Here is an 18,782-nt window from a genome sequence, read left to right as displayed (position 1 = left end):
CATCCACCATTCACACCCTGACATGTGGGCCAGGCACACCAGTGCATGCACACAGGCCAGCACACACAAACACATGTATACAAACGTTCCCCCAGCTGAGCAAGACCCTCAGGTCAACGTTCAGTAGGTGGTACTGGGCCAAGAACAAAGCATAGGCGAAGTCACACGGGAGTGAAGCACAGGGCAGCTCGCTTCCTAGTACGTTTATTGGAGCTTGGTAAAGAGTGAATGCAATCGGGAGTCCCCCGGCCACAGCCCCATCAGCCCAACTGGACCAGAGCTCATGGGTCCTGGTACCTTTCTTCCCATCATAGACAACATTATTAAAAAAAATAAACTTTACAATAATACATTTTCGCTCATCTGTAGGGTATTATTTCCATAGTTTTGTTTCTTTAAAAAAAAATGAAAGAAAAATCACAGGATATATGTATATGGATATACACATATGTTGAGAAAAGAGATCCAGTATGTACAGACAGTGCATGAATGTCTCAGAAATGAGGAGAGAGAAAGCAGAAACAAGGAGAAGAGAGAAGGGGCAAGCTTGGGAGCCCACCAGAGTGTTCTGTACACACGTCCAGCTAGGGTGTCCCCAGCCCCGTTCAACAACCCTTCTCCCCTAGAGAGACCCGCCAAATGGACCCACAAAAAAAATTCAAAAACAAACAAACAAAAAAAGCCAACAGAGGATCATCTCTTTTTGACTTCAAGATTCCGGGCATGAAGGAAGAAGAAGCATCCTGGAGCTGGTGCCCAACCAAGGCTTGCTTGTTCCCCAAAGAAACCTCCCCTAACAGCTCCCAACCCCACCATGCTACAGGCGCCGAGGCCTGGAGCAGCCCTGGGGGGGGGGTTCCCACCCCAGACTCAGATCCACTAGGCCACATCAGGGCTAGGGACGGCAGCAAACCGTTTCCATCTTTGAAGCCAAGAGGAAGAGGTGACAAGGTCCTTGTGGCCAGCCCTGCTTCCTCGCCGACTAAGACTCTCTGCGAACCCTTGGGCAGGTCCCCAGCGTGAGCAGCCGCAATTGTCCTTTCCCCAGCCCACACCAGGCACAGCAAAGTCCCTTCCACAGCAGGGTCTCATCTGGTCCAGAGAGAAAACACCAGTGAAGAGAAAAGAGTCTCTCGGGAGCCTTGAGCCCTCGGTGCCTGGATGCCCCTTGTAGGACACCTCTGGGCAGGCTTCTTCTGACTGCCCGCCTGCTTGTCTGTTTGGTTTAGAAAAACTTCTCCAGAGAAGAAATTTGGGAGGAGAAAGGTTCGGAGACAATGTAGGGGGAAAAAGTGTTTTTGCAAGGGGAGTGTGTGTGTGTGTGTGTGTGTGTGTGTGTGTGTGTGTGCGCGTGAGAGAGAGAGAGAGAGAGAGAGAGAGAGAGAGAGAGAATATGTCTGTGTGTGTGTTTGTGTGTGTGTGTGTGAGAGAGAGAGATAATATGTCTGTGTGTGTGTGTTTGTGTGTGTGTGTGTGTGTGTGAGAGAGAGAGAATACATCTGTGTGTGTGTGTGTGTGTGTGTGTGTGTGTGTGTGTGTGTGTTTCCATTTTGTCAGGCGGGAGTTCGTATCTGGGTTGCTTGAAGAACTTCTATGCTGGGTTCCAAAGGCCTACAAGGCCAAGGTCAGCATCAGGAGTGGGAGGGCAGTCAAGGCAGCCGACAGTCTGGCTCTGCTGGAGCCTGAGTCAAGTGTGATCACCTTTTTACTCCCTGGGCTGATATTTGTCGTGAGCTGATCCATGGCAGGCAGAGGAGGAGACACATACAAAGAAAACAGAAACCTGTCAGTAGGGCTGTGGTCAAACAAAGAAAAAGACACACCAGAAAACTGCTCTGAGCCTGCCTCTCTAGCCACACAGAGACCCTCCCTTGCTTCTCCCAGGTACTCCGAGGACAGAGCTGTATCTATGGGGAACTGGGCAGGACAGGAGCAGTTGTTGGATTCTGTTTCTTCTATGCCTTAAAGCAATGACCAGCCATCTCAGTAAATGGACTGGTAGCCCCACCACCACCACATATACACACACACACACACACACACACACACACACACACACACACACACACTGGTAATAGGGGTGTGTGCCCAAGGGAAAAAAGAAAATAGGCAAGGTGGCTTGTAATCCCAGCATTCAGAAAATGGAGATAGGAAAATCATAAGTTCAAGGCTAGCCTTGGGTACAAAGTGAGTTCAATGCCAGTAAAGGACCATAAGATAAAATCGTATTTCAAAATCAGCAAATGAACAAAAAAGATTCCAGAGAGATACTTCAAGGTCCATAAGGTCCTAGTTCCTGATAGAGGAGAAGGTCACCTCCACCCTGCTCCTGATTGCTAGGATGCTCTTCCTCCACAATTCCCCTACCTGCACATCTGACAGCTTCTCCCTTACCCTCCTGCAGAATCTTCTCTCACCTAAGTTATCCTGGCCTATGAGTCACTCCTATACCCTGGGCAAGGAGCTCCTTCAAGACTCTGGGTCTTTCTCTACTTCTATGCCCTGTAACCATCACAGAACTAAGGTCAAGCAAGTACTCAACCCATTCCGCTTAGAAGAAACTGGGGGTGGGGGACAGTTTAGAGTAGCTACTTGTTACCCACCAGGAGACACTCACACCACCCCAGAAGAGTGAGTTCTCATTCGGCCCGAGTGGGGTCAGCTGAACTTCTTCAAGGGCTCTAAGTTCAAAGTTCACCTAAACAACAGTTCCTCTAACAGTACCCATCCACCACCACTACCACCACCCACCCCACCCCCGTGCCCCTACTCACCTCTGTGAAACACATGCTTAACTCTTTGGAGTTGTTGGCCTTCAGCCCTTGCTCCTAGGAAAAGAAAGCAGGACAGCTTAGCAGGCTGTTTGGGTCCAGGTTTTATCCAGTGTTGTCATTTACTGCTGGCACCTTTAAGCACAGGGTTCCTACCAGACAGCGATGACTGGGTCCCATGCAGCACAAATCGCCCCCCTCACTCTGAAACACTCCACATGGTTATCCTGGCTCCTATGGGCTCCTGGAGAAAACTTCAATCTCCAGTTTGTAGTATTCCGTGGTCATCCATCTACATCTCTGAATACCACTCACTGCTGTTCAAAGACAGAGAACATGCCTTTGCCTTGCCCTGAGCAGTGTTTGGCTCCTAACAGCAACTCAGCAAATGTTTTATTAAGTGCAATGCAAGTGCACATGAATAAATGCCACAGAGAAAAACTGGCTGCCGGGTGCCAACTCGTCACTTGCCATTGCTGCTGGAGAACTATGGTGGAAAAGATTATGAGCCCTCATCTGAGTTCAGGAGCGAAGAGAGCTGTGATGGATTAGTGATGCCTGTCACTCATGTTAGGGATCTGGCAAATGTGCTTCGTCATTTCCACCCCAAACAGATGTGTACACCTGGACAATACACAGATGAGGGGAGGGATGAGAAGGAAAGCAGGTTTGGTAATGCTCCAGAATTCTCTACCTTGACCTAACTACTTGGCAGCAGGACCAAAGGATATTTCCAATCAACAGTTCTCTGTGACCAACACTGTGAGAGAGACCCAAGAGAACAAACTGAGGACATGGAACATCCTTTTGACTTCAAAAAGCTTGGTTCTCATAATGTGGGGACACTCTGGCCACTAGAAGTACCTAGGAAGCCCAGGAAATTATGCAGAAGTCACTCTTGTTGGCCAGAATTATCAATAATCCCTTGGACACCATAGGTAACTGATCACCCTGGGCATCTGGGCAATTGAGTACAGCCCCAGCTGTCACTTAAACCCAAGCCAAGAAAGTGTGGTGATAATCCAGACTGGAGGACCAAGGGTAACCAGACCCAGAAAAAGCCTGCTTAAGACCACAGTACCAGGTTCCCCAGGTGACAAGATCTGGTTCAGTCAAGCCACCAACAGCTGTTCTCTTTAGAGGTCTCTGGGTTCTAGGCCCTTGAATTCCCAAAGATGGACTTCTCCTCTTCAAGGCCAATGCCATTCTAGCCATGCCCTGGGCAGCCACTGCAGGGAGAACGTGTCATCTCAACTCCAAGGCTGTGTACTGTCTTCACAGTCGCCCACCTAGCATCTTTCCCTACTCTAATCCTTACCATGTCACATCTGCCCTTCCTGTGTACCGCCAGGAATACACTTGCACTCCGCATCACTTTCTACTTTAATTACCAGGGGCAAGCCTGGCCTGCCTTCAGGGGTTCCCTGGCAGTCCTGTGTCCTGTCCCCCCTTTCAATGTTTACTAAATGTGGAACCCATATAAATCAGAGTCAGACAGCCCCATGGGATTCGGGGTCCTTGTCTTTTTTTTTTTTTTTTGTAATTTTTATTAGATATTTTCTACATTTACATTTCAAATGCTATCCACAAAGCCTCCTATACCTTCCCCCCACCCTGCTCCCCAACCCACCCACTCCTGCTTCCTGGTCCTGGCATTCCCCTCTACTGGGGCATATGATCTTCGAAAGACCAAGGGCCTCTCCTCCCATTGATGGCCAACTAGATTATCTTCTGCTACATATGCAACTAGAGACACAGTTCTTGGGGGTACTGGTTAGTTCATATTGTTGTTCCTCCTATAGGGTTGCAGACCCCTTTAGCTCCTTGGGTACTCTCTCTAGCTCCTCCATTGGAGGTCCTATGTTCCAAACAATAGATGACTGTGAGCATCCACCTCTCTATTTGCCAGGCACTGACATAGCCTCACAAGAGAGAGCTATATCAGGGTCCTGTCAGCAAAATCTTTCTGGCATATGCAATAGTGTCTGGGTTTGGGGGTTGTATATTCGAAATCAAGGTCCTTGTCTTATTCCAACTAAAGAAAGGCATCCCATGTTTGTTTCAATAATGTATTTTAGAATTTCACATAAAATTATTTTTAAATAGTCTATTACTTAAAGAAAAATAAAATCTGAGAGAACAACTCAACTGAACAATTACTGAAGGTGGTACAGTCACAACACTGTGACTAGACAGATGCTCCAGTAGCCCACGCAGGCTCTTAGACTTGGACACTGGTGGCCATACAGGATTCTACACCAAGACCAAGCCACAAAGAAAAGGCAAGAATGTTCCCAAGCCTCAAGCCAGAACCTTGTTCTCCAGCTTTACCAGAAATGAAGAGATAGGATTTGAACACATATGCTTTCTAGGGCCTCTGACCTAAGCCTACATCCCTCCCCAGAGTGATCAGGGCCCAGAAAATTACCCCAACCAAAGAGAAAAATCATTCAAAACTTAGGACAGTAGACTCCAGGGTTGTGAGAGGCCACACCCATGAAGTGAGAATTACCTGTCAGATCTTCCCACACTGCCCATGTGCTATAAGACTTAGCTCTAGAACTCTCTACCTGCCTAGTCCTATTCACTGTCTACACTTCAGGACCTAAATCCTTGGTCCAGGCGAGTCTGGAACAGAAGAAGAAGCAGGGATCCAAGAAGACAGAGCCTTGGGCTCAAGACTTGGTTGCTCATAGCCCAAACCAAATTTACTGAGCCCAGTCTTGCCAGCTATAAAATGACCTAGACATATGTACACATCTCACTAAGCTACTGTGGTGTTCATGGGAGATAAGTGAGGCACACAGGCACACGTGGGTGCCCCACAGATCTCAAGATTGCCTGTTTGCAGCACAAAGCATGAAGCAGAACAAAGGAGTTTTGTATCCAGAAGCAGAGCCCAAGAGCCAAGTGCCCAAGTGACAGGGAAGGAGCCTTAAGGGCAGCAGGTGCAACCAAATAAGCCTTCAGTCTGGAGTCACTTAGCAATGGGTATCTCAGGGCAGCATCTAGCTCTCTTCCAGAACTCCTCTACCCTCTCCACACAATGACAACACTGGAGGCAAAAGGCTAGAAAAACCTCTGCCTTCCTGGCTCCAGAAAACAGTAGAGAGCAAGTGGCTGCAGTGGACTCCAACAGCTAACCCAAGGCCCCACAGGGTGGAGGGTCCCATCCTGGCTTTTCTGAAAGTGGCACATGGATGAGGAGGAGCAGAGAGAGAGAAGCTCTACTACCTAACACCAGAACACAGAGGCTCAGGTTCCCTGTCTCCCTCCCTAACTGGATGTGGCTGCTCCCTTCTCTCCTTAAGGATCTCAGCCCCGGGGCTGAGATGGTTCAGCAGGTAAGGGTGCTTGCCACAAAGTCTAATGACCTGAGTTTGATCTCCCAAACCCCACAGTAGAAAGAGAGAACTGACTCTTACAAGTTGTTCTCTGATAACTTGTCTACATTTGTGACGTGGCATGGACACACACACATAAAATAAATAAAGGCAAACAAAAGAGAATATCATCCCTGCCTCAAGGGTCTTATACAGAACCAGAAAAGCTTATACACAAGGGTCTTTGGGCAGCCTTAATCCCAAGAGGGGGGCCCATTCCCCCCCCTCATGCACACACACACACACAAACATACACACAGGCAGGCACACACATACACAACCACAAACACAACCACACACACAGGCAGGCACACACGCACGCGCGCGCGCGCGCGCGCACACACACACACACACACACACACACGCACCCCATTGCGCCGTCCACTGAGGCTGCTCTGAGTCCTGCTACTGCCCTGCTCAGAACCTCTCACAGGACAGGATCAGGGCCTGTGGATGTTAATGTCCCAGAGGACACAGGCCCAGGCTGCTAGGACAGGCAGACATAGCACTTCCAATAACTACCCTTATTACATGAAAGGGGGGCAGAGGGGCTTTGTGGGAAAAGCTAACTCCTAAAGGCCACCAGAAGCATGGAGGGTTGGGGGTGGGAAGCAGGTGCCAGTGACACAGGGAGGGAGTCACACACCTGCAAGTTTCATCTCTCTAGAACTTTCTCCCAGGGAGGTCCTTTTTGCCCAGGAAGTCCCCAGGCTACCTCCCAAAGCCAAGTCTTGAAGTCCCATGAGTCTCTGGCTTGGCCCAGATACTGGTGACTAGGACCCAGTGTCAGCCTGCTGGGCAAACAGAGCCATCCAGCTCTCTCCTGTACCCCTACTCCTGTCCTAGGCCCCATCCCCAACCTCAAGCCCTTGTCCTTCTCTCTCACTTACACACTCTCTCTTTTCAAGCCTGTGAATAAGAGTGTATCACAAGAATCTTCCAGCAGGCCTCCCTGACTCTCGGCATCTCTCCCTTGCCAAACGATCTCCACCCACTGTCAGATTAACTCCTGTGATCTTGGCTCCGAGCGAGCAGATCCCACATAGCCCCGGGGCCCACTTTTGTCAAGATCTCACTGTCCACCACTTTCTGCCTATTCTATGTGTACAGGACCCACCCCTTCCAACACAGCACTCCCTGTCCTGACAAACCATAATTCTTTGAGCTCAAAAGCCATGGGTCTGTAAATGTTTTTCAGTAAAGGGTCAGTGGAAACCGTTCTAGGCTTTGCAGCCAGAATAACTATCACAGCTTCCTACCATGCTGCCTATGGCACAGGGACAATATGCAAACACCCTAAGTCATCAGCTCAGCTCTTCCCTCTGCCTGCCACACCCTTGTTAACTCCAAACTATGAACTCAATGCCCATCTAATTTCCTCAGCCCTGGCAGCAGGTTTCCCTTGCTGGCTCGTCCCCAGCTTCCACGGCCACACAAGGCAAGCCCTCCAATCCTAAACCCAAGTAGATCAATCTTCTGAATGGGACTCCTGTCTATCCCACTGTTATGAGGAACAGGGAACTGGCTGATTAAAGTTCTCAGTCTCAGGAGTCAGTATAGAGTTATAGTTTCTATTGAACAGATGAAGACATGTGCTAATGGGTCCCCCAGTCCCATGCTCCTATGGGACTGGGGCGCGGGGAAAAGAGCCATACAGTTAGAGTATAGGATGAGTAAAGACAGAAATGTGCTGTGTGCAAGGCCCACTTCAGGCATCAGGTGAGGGTCTTACAACATCCTTTAGTCCTCTTTTCAATTGTCCAAGATAATTGTGATAGGGCATCCTCCTGCCTCAGACTTCAGAAACAAAGACCTTGGTTATCTAAGACAGGCCTGCCTCCCAGCCAGAGACCAGTGGAGTGGAGAGGGGGAAGGCAAGGACATTCACACAAGGATCAGATATGGACAGATCTCGAGACTTGAGACCACCTCAGAACATATCAGAAGCTCTCAAAGTTCCAGAGCCAGAGAGCCATATAAAGGGGGCCAGAGTTGGGTTGTTTCTAAGAATGAACCTGAGGCTACATCAAAGACATAGGACAAAGGACCAACTCAGGACTCCCTATGCTATGTAGCATTCCTGCATCCCTATTCAGCAGGCCTTCAATTAGAATACAAGATCTCAACCCCACATCCACTTTTTGCCAGAGCAGACTTGAAAGGGAAGAAGCAGAAGGCTACTAGAGGCCCAGAGGCCCTGCCCCTGCTCAACCACCAAGTGGCCAGGAGGTCACAAACAGGTCATGGCTCACCCTAGGACCCTGCATTTTGGGGAAGAATGTTAAAGGATCCATGAAGGCGTAACACCTAGATAACACCTTGGGTTCCCATCAGGCTCTAGGGGCTCCTTGAATTTCCCCCAAGGAAGGAAAGATAGACAAGGGGAAATAAATAGGAAATATAATCTTGTTTCTTCCAAGCTGTATTTTGGAATACATAGGTTTCCCAACCCTAACCTGAGTTTCCTGTTCTGCCCCCATTCAGGGACTCTTTCTGTAGTCATATATTACTGAACTCCCAAGTTCATCAAGACCACCATAGAGTCATAGATCAAAGATATCGTATGTTAGCAGAGTGATAAACATAAGAAGGCTGTAGAATGGGAAGAAGTAAAGCCCCCCAGGCCAGCCCCTAGCTGAGGCAGGACAAAGCAGCCTGGCATGGGTGAAGGGGGTTCAATAAATAGATAGTAATCAGTGATTCAGAGGTGCTCCCCTTGCATTTCTGAGCAGGAATTTAGGGAGAGATTATGTGCCGGTGTCTCCTAAGTACCTGATTTTCTTCCTTGTCTAGACTGTCCCTGGTATTCTGTGCAGTGACTTAGTCAATGAGTGCCAGGATGACAAGCCCTGGGGCTATGCCTGAAAGAACGCCTGCTAATGAGCCTCCCACCCCTACCACGGCCCCAGAGTTTCCTAACCCTTGTCTTTGGGCAGCAAGCCTCAGTATACAATGCATTTTCACATCATCTCCCAAGCAATTTGTCCATCATCTCCTCTAGAATGAAATCAGGATTAAGACAAGTCCCGCCCCCCCCAGACTAGAGCCTGGTGAAAGCCCATGTTTTAAGTGGGAAAAAAAAAATAAACTAAGTAAGGATGCTTTAGCAACCTAAAACACGCGCGCGTGCACACACACACACACACACACACACACACACACACACCAATGAATGGGGGTCCATAAGATGGCAGAACCACTACAGGTGCCAGCCTAGCAACCTGAGTTAGAGCAGCAAAACCCCACACAGTGGTGAAAGAAGACCATTTACTCCACAGAGTTGTCCTGTGACCTTTACATACGTGCCATGGCACGTGCACCTGTGCATATACATCATACACAAACAGGGTTACAGATAACAATGACTGTAAAGAATTAATTTTTTTCTAAAAAGCAATAATGAGATGTAGAGTTTTTAGGCACTGAAGAGTCTTGGGTGGGGGCTCATGCCGCAGCACTGAACTTCTCCTGCATAGGGTCAACCTCTTTAGCAGATAAGCTATTACCGTGAAGGATGTCACAGTTTGGCCATCAAAGCCATAAAGACTGTATGTCTTAGTTAAGAGTTTCTATGGCTATGATGAAACTGCATAACCAAAAAGCAAGTTGGGGAGCAAAGAGTTGATCTGACTTAAACTTCCACATTGTAGTCCATCAAGCCAGGTGAGGAACAGGAACTCAAGCAGGCCAGGAACGTGGAGGCAGGAACTGATGCAGAAGCCATGAAAGAGTACTGCTTATTGGCTTGCTCCTCATGGCTTGCTCAGCCTGCTTTTATAAAGAACACAGAACCGCCAGCCCAGGGGTGGTGCCACCCACAGTGGACTAAGCCATCCTCCATCAGTCACTAATTAAGAAAATGCTCCACAGCCTGATCTTATGGAAGCATTTTCTCAAAAGAGATTTCTTCCTCTTAGATGACTATAGTTTGGGTCAAGTTGACATAAATCTAGCCAGTACACTATACAACCCAAGCAGTATTAACCTCGCTCACCAATGTCTCCCTATAAGCTCATATAAGACCTAGTATGCGCTGAGTCTATAAGCTACAGTGCATGGATAGACAGATGGATGGATGGATGGACAGATGAACACTGTAAGTCTTAGAGTCAGATGAAGGTTTGAAAATTCAGGTCACCAACAGTCAGCACAGGTATATCACCTAAGACCTCTGGATCATTTTCCTGAATATTGAATAGGAAGGTTGTCACCTCATTGTGAATCCAATGGGATGAGAATTATCAGCAAACTAGCTGACAGTTACCAGACAGGAGCTGCATGGTAACTATTACATTTCTCTTGTGCCCCAGTATATCTGATACAATACTGTTAGGTAACAGGTGTTTTCATATTATCAAAGAATATACCTAAATTAACAAAGGGATGAAAAAAGTTCTTTCCTAACCCCCTACCCCTTGGGCTCCTAAACTCAAGGAACCTTCAATGTTCCTTCAGTGGCCCCAGTTGAGTGGTTTCCCATAACATGTCTGACACCATGATGTTTTCTGGATCTTAAGCCATCCCAAGCTGCAGCTCCCACGCTTCAGAGGCACACCCCTCACCTGGATAGATGTGCAGGTGGTGATGACACTGGTCCCCAGGCTGGTACTGTCACTGAGATCATCTGGCAGTGAAGGAGTTTTCTCTACCCGAGGGGCCTGGGTAGCTGGGAATGAGGGGCCTTTGGGAGACATGTTCACATCTGTGCCATTGCCAAAGGCTTGAATGGCATTCCCTGGAGAGAGGACAGATAGAAACAGCAAAGTCAGAACCCACTTCCGTCATGCCTGGTTGAACTTATTCCTAACCACTGCCCTCCCAAAAGGGCCCAGAAACTGAAGACGAAATGGTAGGATATTAGAATTTGACTTTGCTAAGGCTTCTTTCAGACTTAAAATGATCTCCCAGTTGGTAAGGAAAAATGGAAGAGGAGAGCTAGACCAGGCAGTCTCCTCAGTCTATGTTCTTCTCGGGATACCTGGGACCCTGTCACAGTAGAGCATCCGCTGTTCCTTGCCAGTTCAGCTGACCAAGCTATCCTCAAGAGATTCAGCCTCTGAGAAGCCTTGAGTCCTCCCTTGTTCAGGAGGACTTGGGTGTCTGAACTCAGACACCACAGAGAACCATACCCTACAACTTCCATCTGTCCTGGGATCACGCATGACTCTGCAGTTTACCTCCATCTAGCTACATGTCCTTTAATGACAGGCACTGGGATCTATCTCTGAATTCCTGAACAGAAAGGAAAGGAAAAAAAGACAGATGAACAGAGGGAAGAAAGGAGAGAAGCGAAGGGGGCAGGGAGAGATGTACAGATGGAATCAGACTGTGAAAGACCAAAGGAAGGCTACATTTGACTGGGACCTCCTCTCCGTGCAGCCTTTTGATCAGTAGTTAAATGACTTTTTTTTTCCAGTCCTCAGTTCCAATAGGTAAGAGCCAGTACATGGAGATGGTGCCTGTGGTCCTCAGGAGAAGACCCAGTCTCCAAGAGAAACTGGCTGATGCTGTCAGAACAGCCAACTAAAGTCCTTCTGCACTGACCTTGCATGGGCTTAGGGACTCTGATGGTAGACTTGGGCATCCCATTGACAGTTCTAGTATGAAATCCCTAAGAGCTCAAACATTCAGGTCTGTGGAAAAAGTCCTACATGATGCAGAAGCCACATAGGTATCACTGGCCATCCTAACAAAATGAGAGGAAAACAACGAGGGTAGACACACTCTAGGTTCCCTCCCAGGTAGCAAAAATGTATGCTGGGTAGGGAACAGAAGGGACATAGAGGCATGGGAAAGTTTTCTCAGACTTACGGAGGCATGGGTTTTCTGTGAAGTCCTTGAGGAACTTCTCACACTCTTCTTCCATGTTGCCACTGCCACGACAATTGCACCAGGGAGACACCACGATGCCTGTGGGGTTGGAGTCCACATAGTTCGGTGTCATATCAAACCCTGGGAAAGAGAACGGGAAGGGAAAGATGATGCATAGGCACAATGGGACAAAGTTTTTCACCACCACCCCCCCCCAAAAAAAAACAACCACAAACACCCTAACTTACAATCCTAACTCTGAGCACAATTACCTCTGGTGACTATGAGGTCACCAGGAACAGAAAGGCCAAAGGCCCAGAGAACCACCAGACTCTGTCATCAGAGGGGCAAAAAAGACCCCATTAGCTCCCACCCTGCCTTCAGTCTGCCTTGCTTTCTACCTTGCAAACGTGCAGCGTGATTCTTCTAGAATCAAGGAGTTGAAGGTTCCTATCCTGGGTTGGATCTCAGTGCTATCATTTGCCAACTGAATGAACCTGGTCAAGGAACTCAATTTTCTCTTAAGCATCAGTTTTCTCACCTGGCATTAACCACTCTTTAGTGGAAGCTCCACACTGACTCATTAGCAGTACCTAGAAGGCTGTAGCTTAATTTCCAAAGCCCTGTAACAAAGGCACAGGGCCCCTCCTGATAAGGAGGTAGCCCCCCTTTCCCCAGACGCTCTGTCTGAATCTGCCACAGGCAAGGTTTTGCTGTCAGTCTCCCAACAGCCTTGGGCTGGGCTGCAGCAAACCCTACCCCAGTGAGACTGGGGGTGGGGGTAAGGGAAGAAACTACTGAAAGTATAGAAAATGTAAGCAGGGCTTACCAATCATGCCAGCATAGGAGCCCAGACATGCCTGGTAGTTGTCCGCAGGGCAGCTGGTGATTGTCCGGTAGGAGGCCCGACAGTTGGCGTGGAAGTCTGCCAGGCGGGACCTGGTGTTGGGAAAAGACCCAAGGAGGAAACAGTTTAGTCTGGCAGCCTGCTCCAGCCTCCTCCACACTGCCTGGGGCTCCACACTGCAGATCCTAGAACCTGAGGAAGCCAGGAAAAGGGGGAGTAGAGAGTGTTGGGAGACCTATGGAGCTGGGCATAGTGCAATTTAAAAGCCCAAGCTGTGCACCTGTAATACCTGCACTTAGAGGACTAAAAAGGAAGGGTTTGAAGCCAAACTGGGTCACATAGTGAGTTCCAGGCCAGCCTGCAACATAGTGTGAGACCTGTCTCAAAAAAGGGCAAAACTAAAGAAACATTCTCTAAACGTTTTCTAAAGCAGAAAAGCAGGGGGCGGGGCGGGGCTGGTCGACAGTATCCAGTTCTGGGACAGGGACCGAGTTTCTACTTCCTGACAGCTAAAACCTTGAAGAATGTTTTCCATATCCTGGAACACATTGCTCTCCCCAACCCAAAGTGAATCTAATGGTCCCTGCCCTAGCCTGTAGCTCGAAGAAGCCAGAACTCGGAGGGAAGGCAGGGTCTCCTTAGGGTGAGGCATCTCCTCATTCTCACCTGGACTCTCACCTGCATCATCACAGAGCAGGACAACAGGTAGCCCCTGTCCCTACCTCCCCAGCTTACCAGACATAGCCACCTTTTAAATGTTTCTCTTCATGACCTAGCATGCCATCACCCATTGTCATCAGTACCTGTGACATGGTTTTGTAACCACCTGTGCATAGCTCAGTCACACTCAGCCAGGAGCTGGTCCAGGCCTCTTCTCATTACCCAGCCTCAGGGTTGAATGGGACACAAAGTCACAGCCTTAGCTAGCTCCCTTCCTTCTCCCTCTTGTCCTAGTGCTCTGGCCACAGAGGTTTCCATCAGCCTGGACTAAGGAGGCTTCCCCCTTATCCTGTCTAAGGCAACCATCACCCCCTACAGGGAAGGGTCCTGCCTGTGTGACCGCATTCATCAGTCCCTCTCAGTCTTTGGCAGCACAAAGAAAGCATGGTCCCACTGACACTTCAACCTCAGACTTCTGACTTCCACAACTATAAGAGAGTCTGTTTCTGCCATAAGCTATCTGGTCTCTGGTACTCTGGTACATCCCTGGGAGACACTGTGGGGTTTTCAAATACTCCACTTTGGCCAAATCTCCCCCTAGAAGGAAGCAATAGGAGAATATAAAGGCAGAATGGAGGTCCAGTAGAATCCTATATCGTGAGCAACCACTGTTTACCATCTTCTGTATGAAGCTGTTTAAACAGCTTCTCTACGGGTTATTTAAACACACCCTCAACTGAAATGTAATCATCCATTTCAATTCCATGTGGGCATATATAGACGCTACATCCTACTTCCAGCATCCCCAAAGCCACCGAAACCTTCAACATGGAGGTTATTTTCCCATGATCATGTAGATGTGTCCTTTTTCTCAATGCAACCACACAGAAAGTCTAGACCAGGCAACTCAACAGCACAGAGACTTGCTGACATTGCTTTGATCTTCCCAATAAGAACATCCATTGCTGACAAGGTAACTTTATTTCTTTCTTTATCTATATCCTCTAAGACCCTGTTAATAATCATGGATGGAGCTTATCCCCTGGCGTGTGACTGACAGAGTCACGGTGGGAACAGTAAGCACGTCAATATGGAATCAGAAGGGAACCCTGTGACATGTTCAAGGCAGCATGCTCGCCACCCCACTGATGACGGCACAGGGCTTTGGTAAAAGTTTACTCTCCTCTCAGTGCCTTACAAATAACATCAACTGCTCAGAACTGAGCTGAGGGTTCCAGCTAGACCTGTAGCTGTTGGAAGCCTTTTGAACTGCTCCCATTGCCACCAGCATCCAGAACAGCCTTGTCCTCTCTAACAAGCTTGACTCCAAGATCACACAATGCTAGGAACACTGCGTATCTTTTGTCTGGCTTCGAAGTGCAAGGAGCCTCTCAAAATCACCAACTCAAAGGCTGGAGAAGAAGTGGAAATAGACATGGGAGGAAATGAAAAATGGCGTTTGAGAGATCTAGGACATTTCACTAGCAAAGGAGAGATCAGCCAGTCTCTGTAGGAGAAGTGGGGGTGATGGTGCAAGCCAGAGAACAGAAGGTGAAAGAGTACAGACCCCTCCAAGGGTTGTGGCCAGAGGGGTTCCTGGGCTGGCAAGAAGGATACCGGTCCAGCTGCTGGGAGAACCATCTGTCACATGATGGTGCTCAGGCTCTTGTTCTATTGTGTGACCTGGGGCTCACTGGCTACGTCTCTGGTACTCAGTGTCCCCACTTAAGTAGAAAGCTACGCTTGCCCAGAGCTTCAATAAAGCGGTGAGAGATACTGGACAAAGCAGCTCCCAATGTAGATAGGAATCATCATCTTTACTGTTTCCTCCCTCAGCACTCTGCCTGGCAAGTGCAAACAGGAAATGACTCTTCATGACCCCACAGAGAACAGAAACACACCACTTTCTCCTGTGTGGGCAATGTGAGCATGTCATGAGAAGGGAGGGCTCCAGAGGCCGCTGGCTGGAACCCAGGAAGACCCTGTCCTCCTGAATCCACTGATCCTTCCCATGCCACGATGAACGCAGGGGGAAAAAAGCAGGGGCTCTGGAAACCAGGAACTGTGTTCAGAGCCGCCACAGCCAGGCCCCCAGGGCAATGTACAGGGAAAACACCATCTCAGTCTCATGTGGCTCCAGCCTACTGCCCTCAACGAAGTCTGGCGGTTAGTGTCAGGAACCCCAGGCGTGATACTGTTCAGAGTAAAGGATGTGGATTTGGGATGCCAGTTGGTGAGGGGAGGGACGGGAGGGAGGCAGTCAGGCCTTCTGCTGTCATCTTAGCCACTCTCAGCATAAAGGCAGCTTGGCAGCAAAGGGGACAAATGGGGCCATTTAGAAGGTTGCCAAGTCCAAGTCTCCAGGAGGCCTTTGATTGCTCAAGTTTCTCTCTGCCTCTCAATCTGTGATAAACCCACAGCAGCGAGCTTCCTCTGCCAGAACAAGAGACCAAGTGGAGTCAGTTTCCTTCAGGCCCTTGACATACTCCAACTCCAGCACAAGGAGAACCAGCCACACGAGCACTCCAGCCCAAACCATTATATGTGGGGTGCCAGTTGGTGATCGCCACCTCCTCTAGGCAAAATGTCACTCATCCCCCAGATCCTGGGATATCACTGGTCTCTTGGATTCTGTTTCTGTTGCCAAGACCTGATCTTTCCCGGATCAGTCCCCCACTTCAGAGATTTAAGACCCCCTAACCCCCCCCCAGAAAAGAGATGGTGTAAAAAAAAAAAATCACCGAAAGAAAAAACAGGCAGACAAGCAGAGAGAAGAATGCAGAGAGCCAGTGAGAGAGCTGGAATGCACACAAACTAAATTCCTCTTAGCTGCGCTCAGGGGAGCAGGTGGATTGCCCCAAAATCATGAGCCCTCTTTGAGCCTGGTTCATCAACAGCTGTGGCCTATTCAATCACATGGAGGCAGCAAGAGAGAGACACTTGACCCTAATTTGATAAAAAGGTGGCCATATTAGATGCAGCATGTTCACCTCATTTGAATTTCAGATCAATGTTGTTATTATTATTACTATTGCTATTATTATTATTATTTTACATCTCAGACATACACTAGAAAAGAGTTTTTTGGATCTGGAATTCAAATTTTACTTGGCATCCTATCTCTTTTTTTTTCAATTTGATATTTTTTATTGGATATTGTCTTTATTGATATTTCAAATGTTATCCCCTCTCCCGGTACTCCCCTCCTCCGAAACCTCCTATCCTATCCTCTCTCCCCCTGATTCTATGAGGGTGTTCCTCCACCCACCCACTCTTACCTCCCCGCCCTCAGTTGCCCCACCCTGGGGCATCCTATCTCTTTCATCTGCTACCACAGGTGCCCTGGTCAGAGGAGAAAAGCAGAGCTGGGAAGCAGAAAGCAACCCACACAGCACACTTCCCAAAGTGATTCTCAAAGTGTAGTGAATGGATGACCAGCACCATCACTGGCCAGAAATTGCTAGGCATGCAAAGTCTCTAGGCTCCGCCCCAAACATATCCTGACTGAAATTGCTGCAGCAGAGCTGGGAATCTCACTACCAGATGCTGGCATGGCAGGCTCTGAGCCTCAAGTGTGGCAATCTGCACAAGCTGCAGAGTTGGGCTTGTGGGTACATTTCAGATCCTGCCTTCTGGCCTCAGCTTTAAATGCTCCTGCTTTATGCCCCAGATGTGGAAGAAAGAAACCCTAGGAGGACTGTAGTAGCATGCTTCTATACACATGCATACATGTGTGCATGCACACATACACACATACATGCACAGACATGCACACACATGTGCACACACACACACTCCTGCATCCAAAGAAACGTGTAGTACACAGTTATAGGGACATGCCCTTATGACTGCTTTGTATGTGGTGTTATCCAAAAGAAAATGACACAGGTTCCTGTCTTTTATTAGTGACATTCTGTCTTGGCCCAGGCTACCACACCTTTACAAGTCTGCTTAGGAGAGCTACATTTGGATCTGAAGGGTCCCCACTGGCCTGTGTGTGGAATGCATGTTCTCCAGCTACTGGTGCTATCTAAAGGGACCATGGAGCCTTAGGATAAAACACATGAAACTCAAGAAGAAGGAAGACCAAAGTGTAGACGCTTTGCTCCTTCTTAGAAGGGGAACAAAATACCCATGGAAGGAGTTACAAAGACTAAGTGTGGAGCAGAGACTGAAGGAATGGCCATCCAGAAACTGCCCCACCTGGGATCCATCCCATATATATTCATCAAACCCAGACACTATTGCAGATGCCAACAAGAGCTTGCTGACAGGAGCCTGATATAGCTGTTTCCTGAGTGGCTCTACCTGTGCCTGACAAATACAGTAGTGGATGCTCACAGCCATCCATTGGACTGAGCACGGGGTCCCCAATGAAAAAGCTAGAGAAAGGACCCAAGGAGCAGAAGGGGTTTGCAGCCCCATAGGAAGAACAACAATATGAACTTACGAGTAACCCCAGAACTCCCAGGGACTAAACCACCAACCAAAGAAAACACACCAGCTATTTCTAACAAGTATTTTGTCTGAGTATCACAGAGAAACTGACACAGGAGGTGAATTTCTCAGTCGGATCCATCCCCAGACTGTTCCAATGCTGGCCGATGCAAGGCTTCTGGTTTGCACGTCTTTCAACTATTAAGTTGCAGCTCCTATGTGGCTAGACTGGAAGCCAACGGGTCCCACTTTGTAGTTGTACGCCATGGCTGGGGGCCTGCCAATCAGAACGGTAGCATCACCAGCACTGGTAACTGTGAATGTCACCACGCTGGAACACTTCATGGAAGGGTATAGTGTTCCCGAGAAGAGAAAACGGCTCAGGATCGACTGTATAAACAACACCTTCTGGAACCTGGAGATGCCTGGCCCAGATTGGATCAAGTGTCAGAGTCTTTCTCTTGGCCATTATGGTCCAAAAGGGGGTCCTGACTAAGCTTCTCCCGATGGAGCAGGCAAAAAAAGAACATCATTTGCTTCCTGGTTGTCCAGGCTTGAGCACGGACATACCAGGTCCATGTCGTTCTTAGGGTCACATTAAGAACACTTACACAGCCATCTAAAGAAAGAAAGGGAGGAGGAGGGGGGGGTGCAAACGGAGGAATGGAGAGAGGAGAAAGAGAGAGAAAAGAGAGAGGAAGAGGGGGAAGGGTTCCTCCCTTGCTCCCTGGGATACACTATCACTTCTATGTTTCATTTTATAAACCAATCAATCATTTTATTTTTAACCTAGCTGGGTCTCTGATAGTTAAAATTAAAAAGAAGAAGAAGAAGAAGGAGAAGGAGGAGGAGGAGGAGGAGGAGGAGGAGGAG

The 18,782-nt window shown here is 48.5% G+C and overlaps 1 protein-coding gene across 2 annotated transcripts in view; it reads right to left on the bottom strand.

Moving 5' to 3' along the window:
- Window positions 1–1,506: 1,506 nt before the first annotated feature.
- Window positions 1,507–18,782, bottom strand: part of Gfra2 (GDNF family receptor alpha 2) — a 90,081-nt gene continuing 72,805 nt past the window's right edge. For both annotated transcript variants that reach the window (XM_021203035.2, XM_021203036.2), the window contains 5 exons: window positions 12,795–12,904; window positions 11,966–12,106; window positions 10,717–10,889; window positions 2,775–2,828; window positions 1,507–1,734 (listed from right to left, as the gene is read on the bottom strand). In XM_021203035.2, coding sequence (XP_021058694.1) covers window positions 1,612–1,734; window positions 2,775–2,828; window positions 10,717–10,889; window positions 11,966–12,106; window positions 12,795–12,904 — 601 coding nt within the window. In that variant the 3' untranslated portion in view covers window positions 1,507–1,611. The remainder of the gene's footprint in view (window positions 1,735–2,774; window positions 2,829–10,716; window positions 10,890–11,965; window positions 12,107–12,794; window positions 12,905–18,782) is intronic.

This window comes from Mus pahari, chromosome 8 (genome assembly GCF_900095145.1).
Source record: "Mus pahari chromosome 8, PAHARI_EIJ_v1.1, whole genome shotgun sequence".
NCBI lineage: Eukaryota > Metazoa > Chordata > Mammalia > Rodentia > Muridae > Mus > Mus pahari.
Note: the sequence above shows the minus strand (reverse complement) of the source record. Positions and strands in the feature narration are given on the sequence as shown.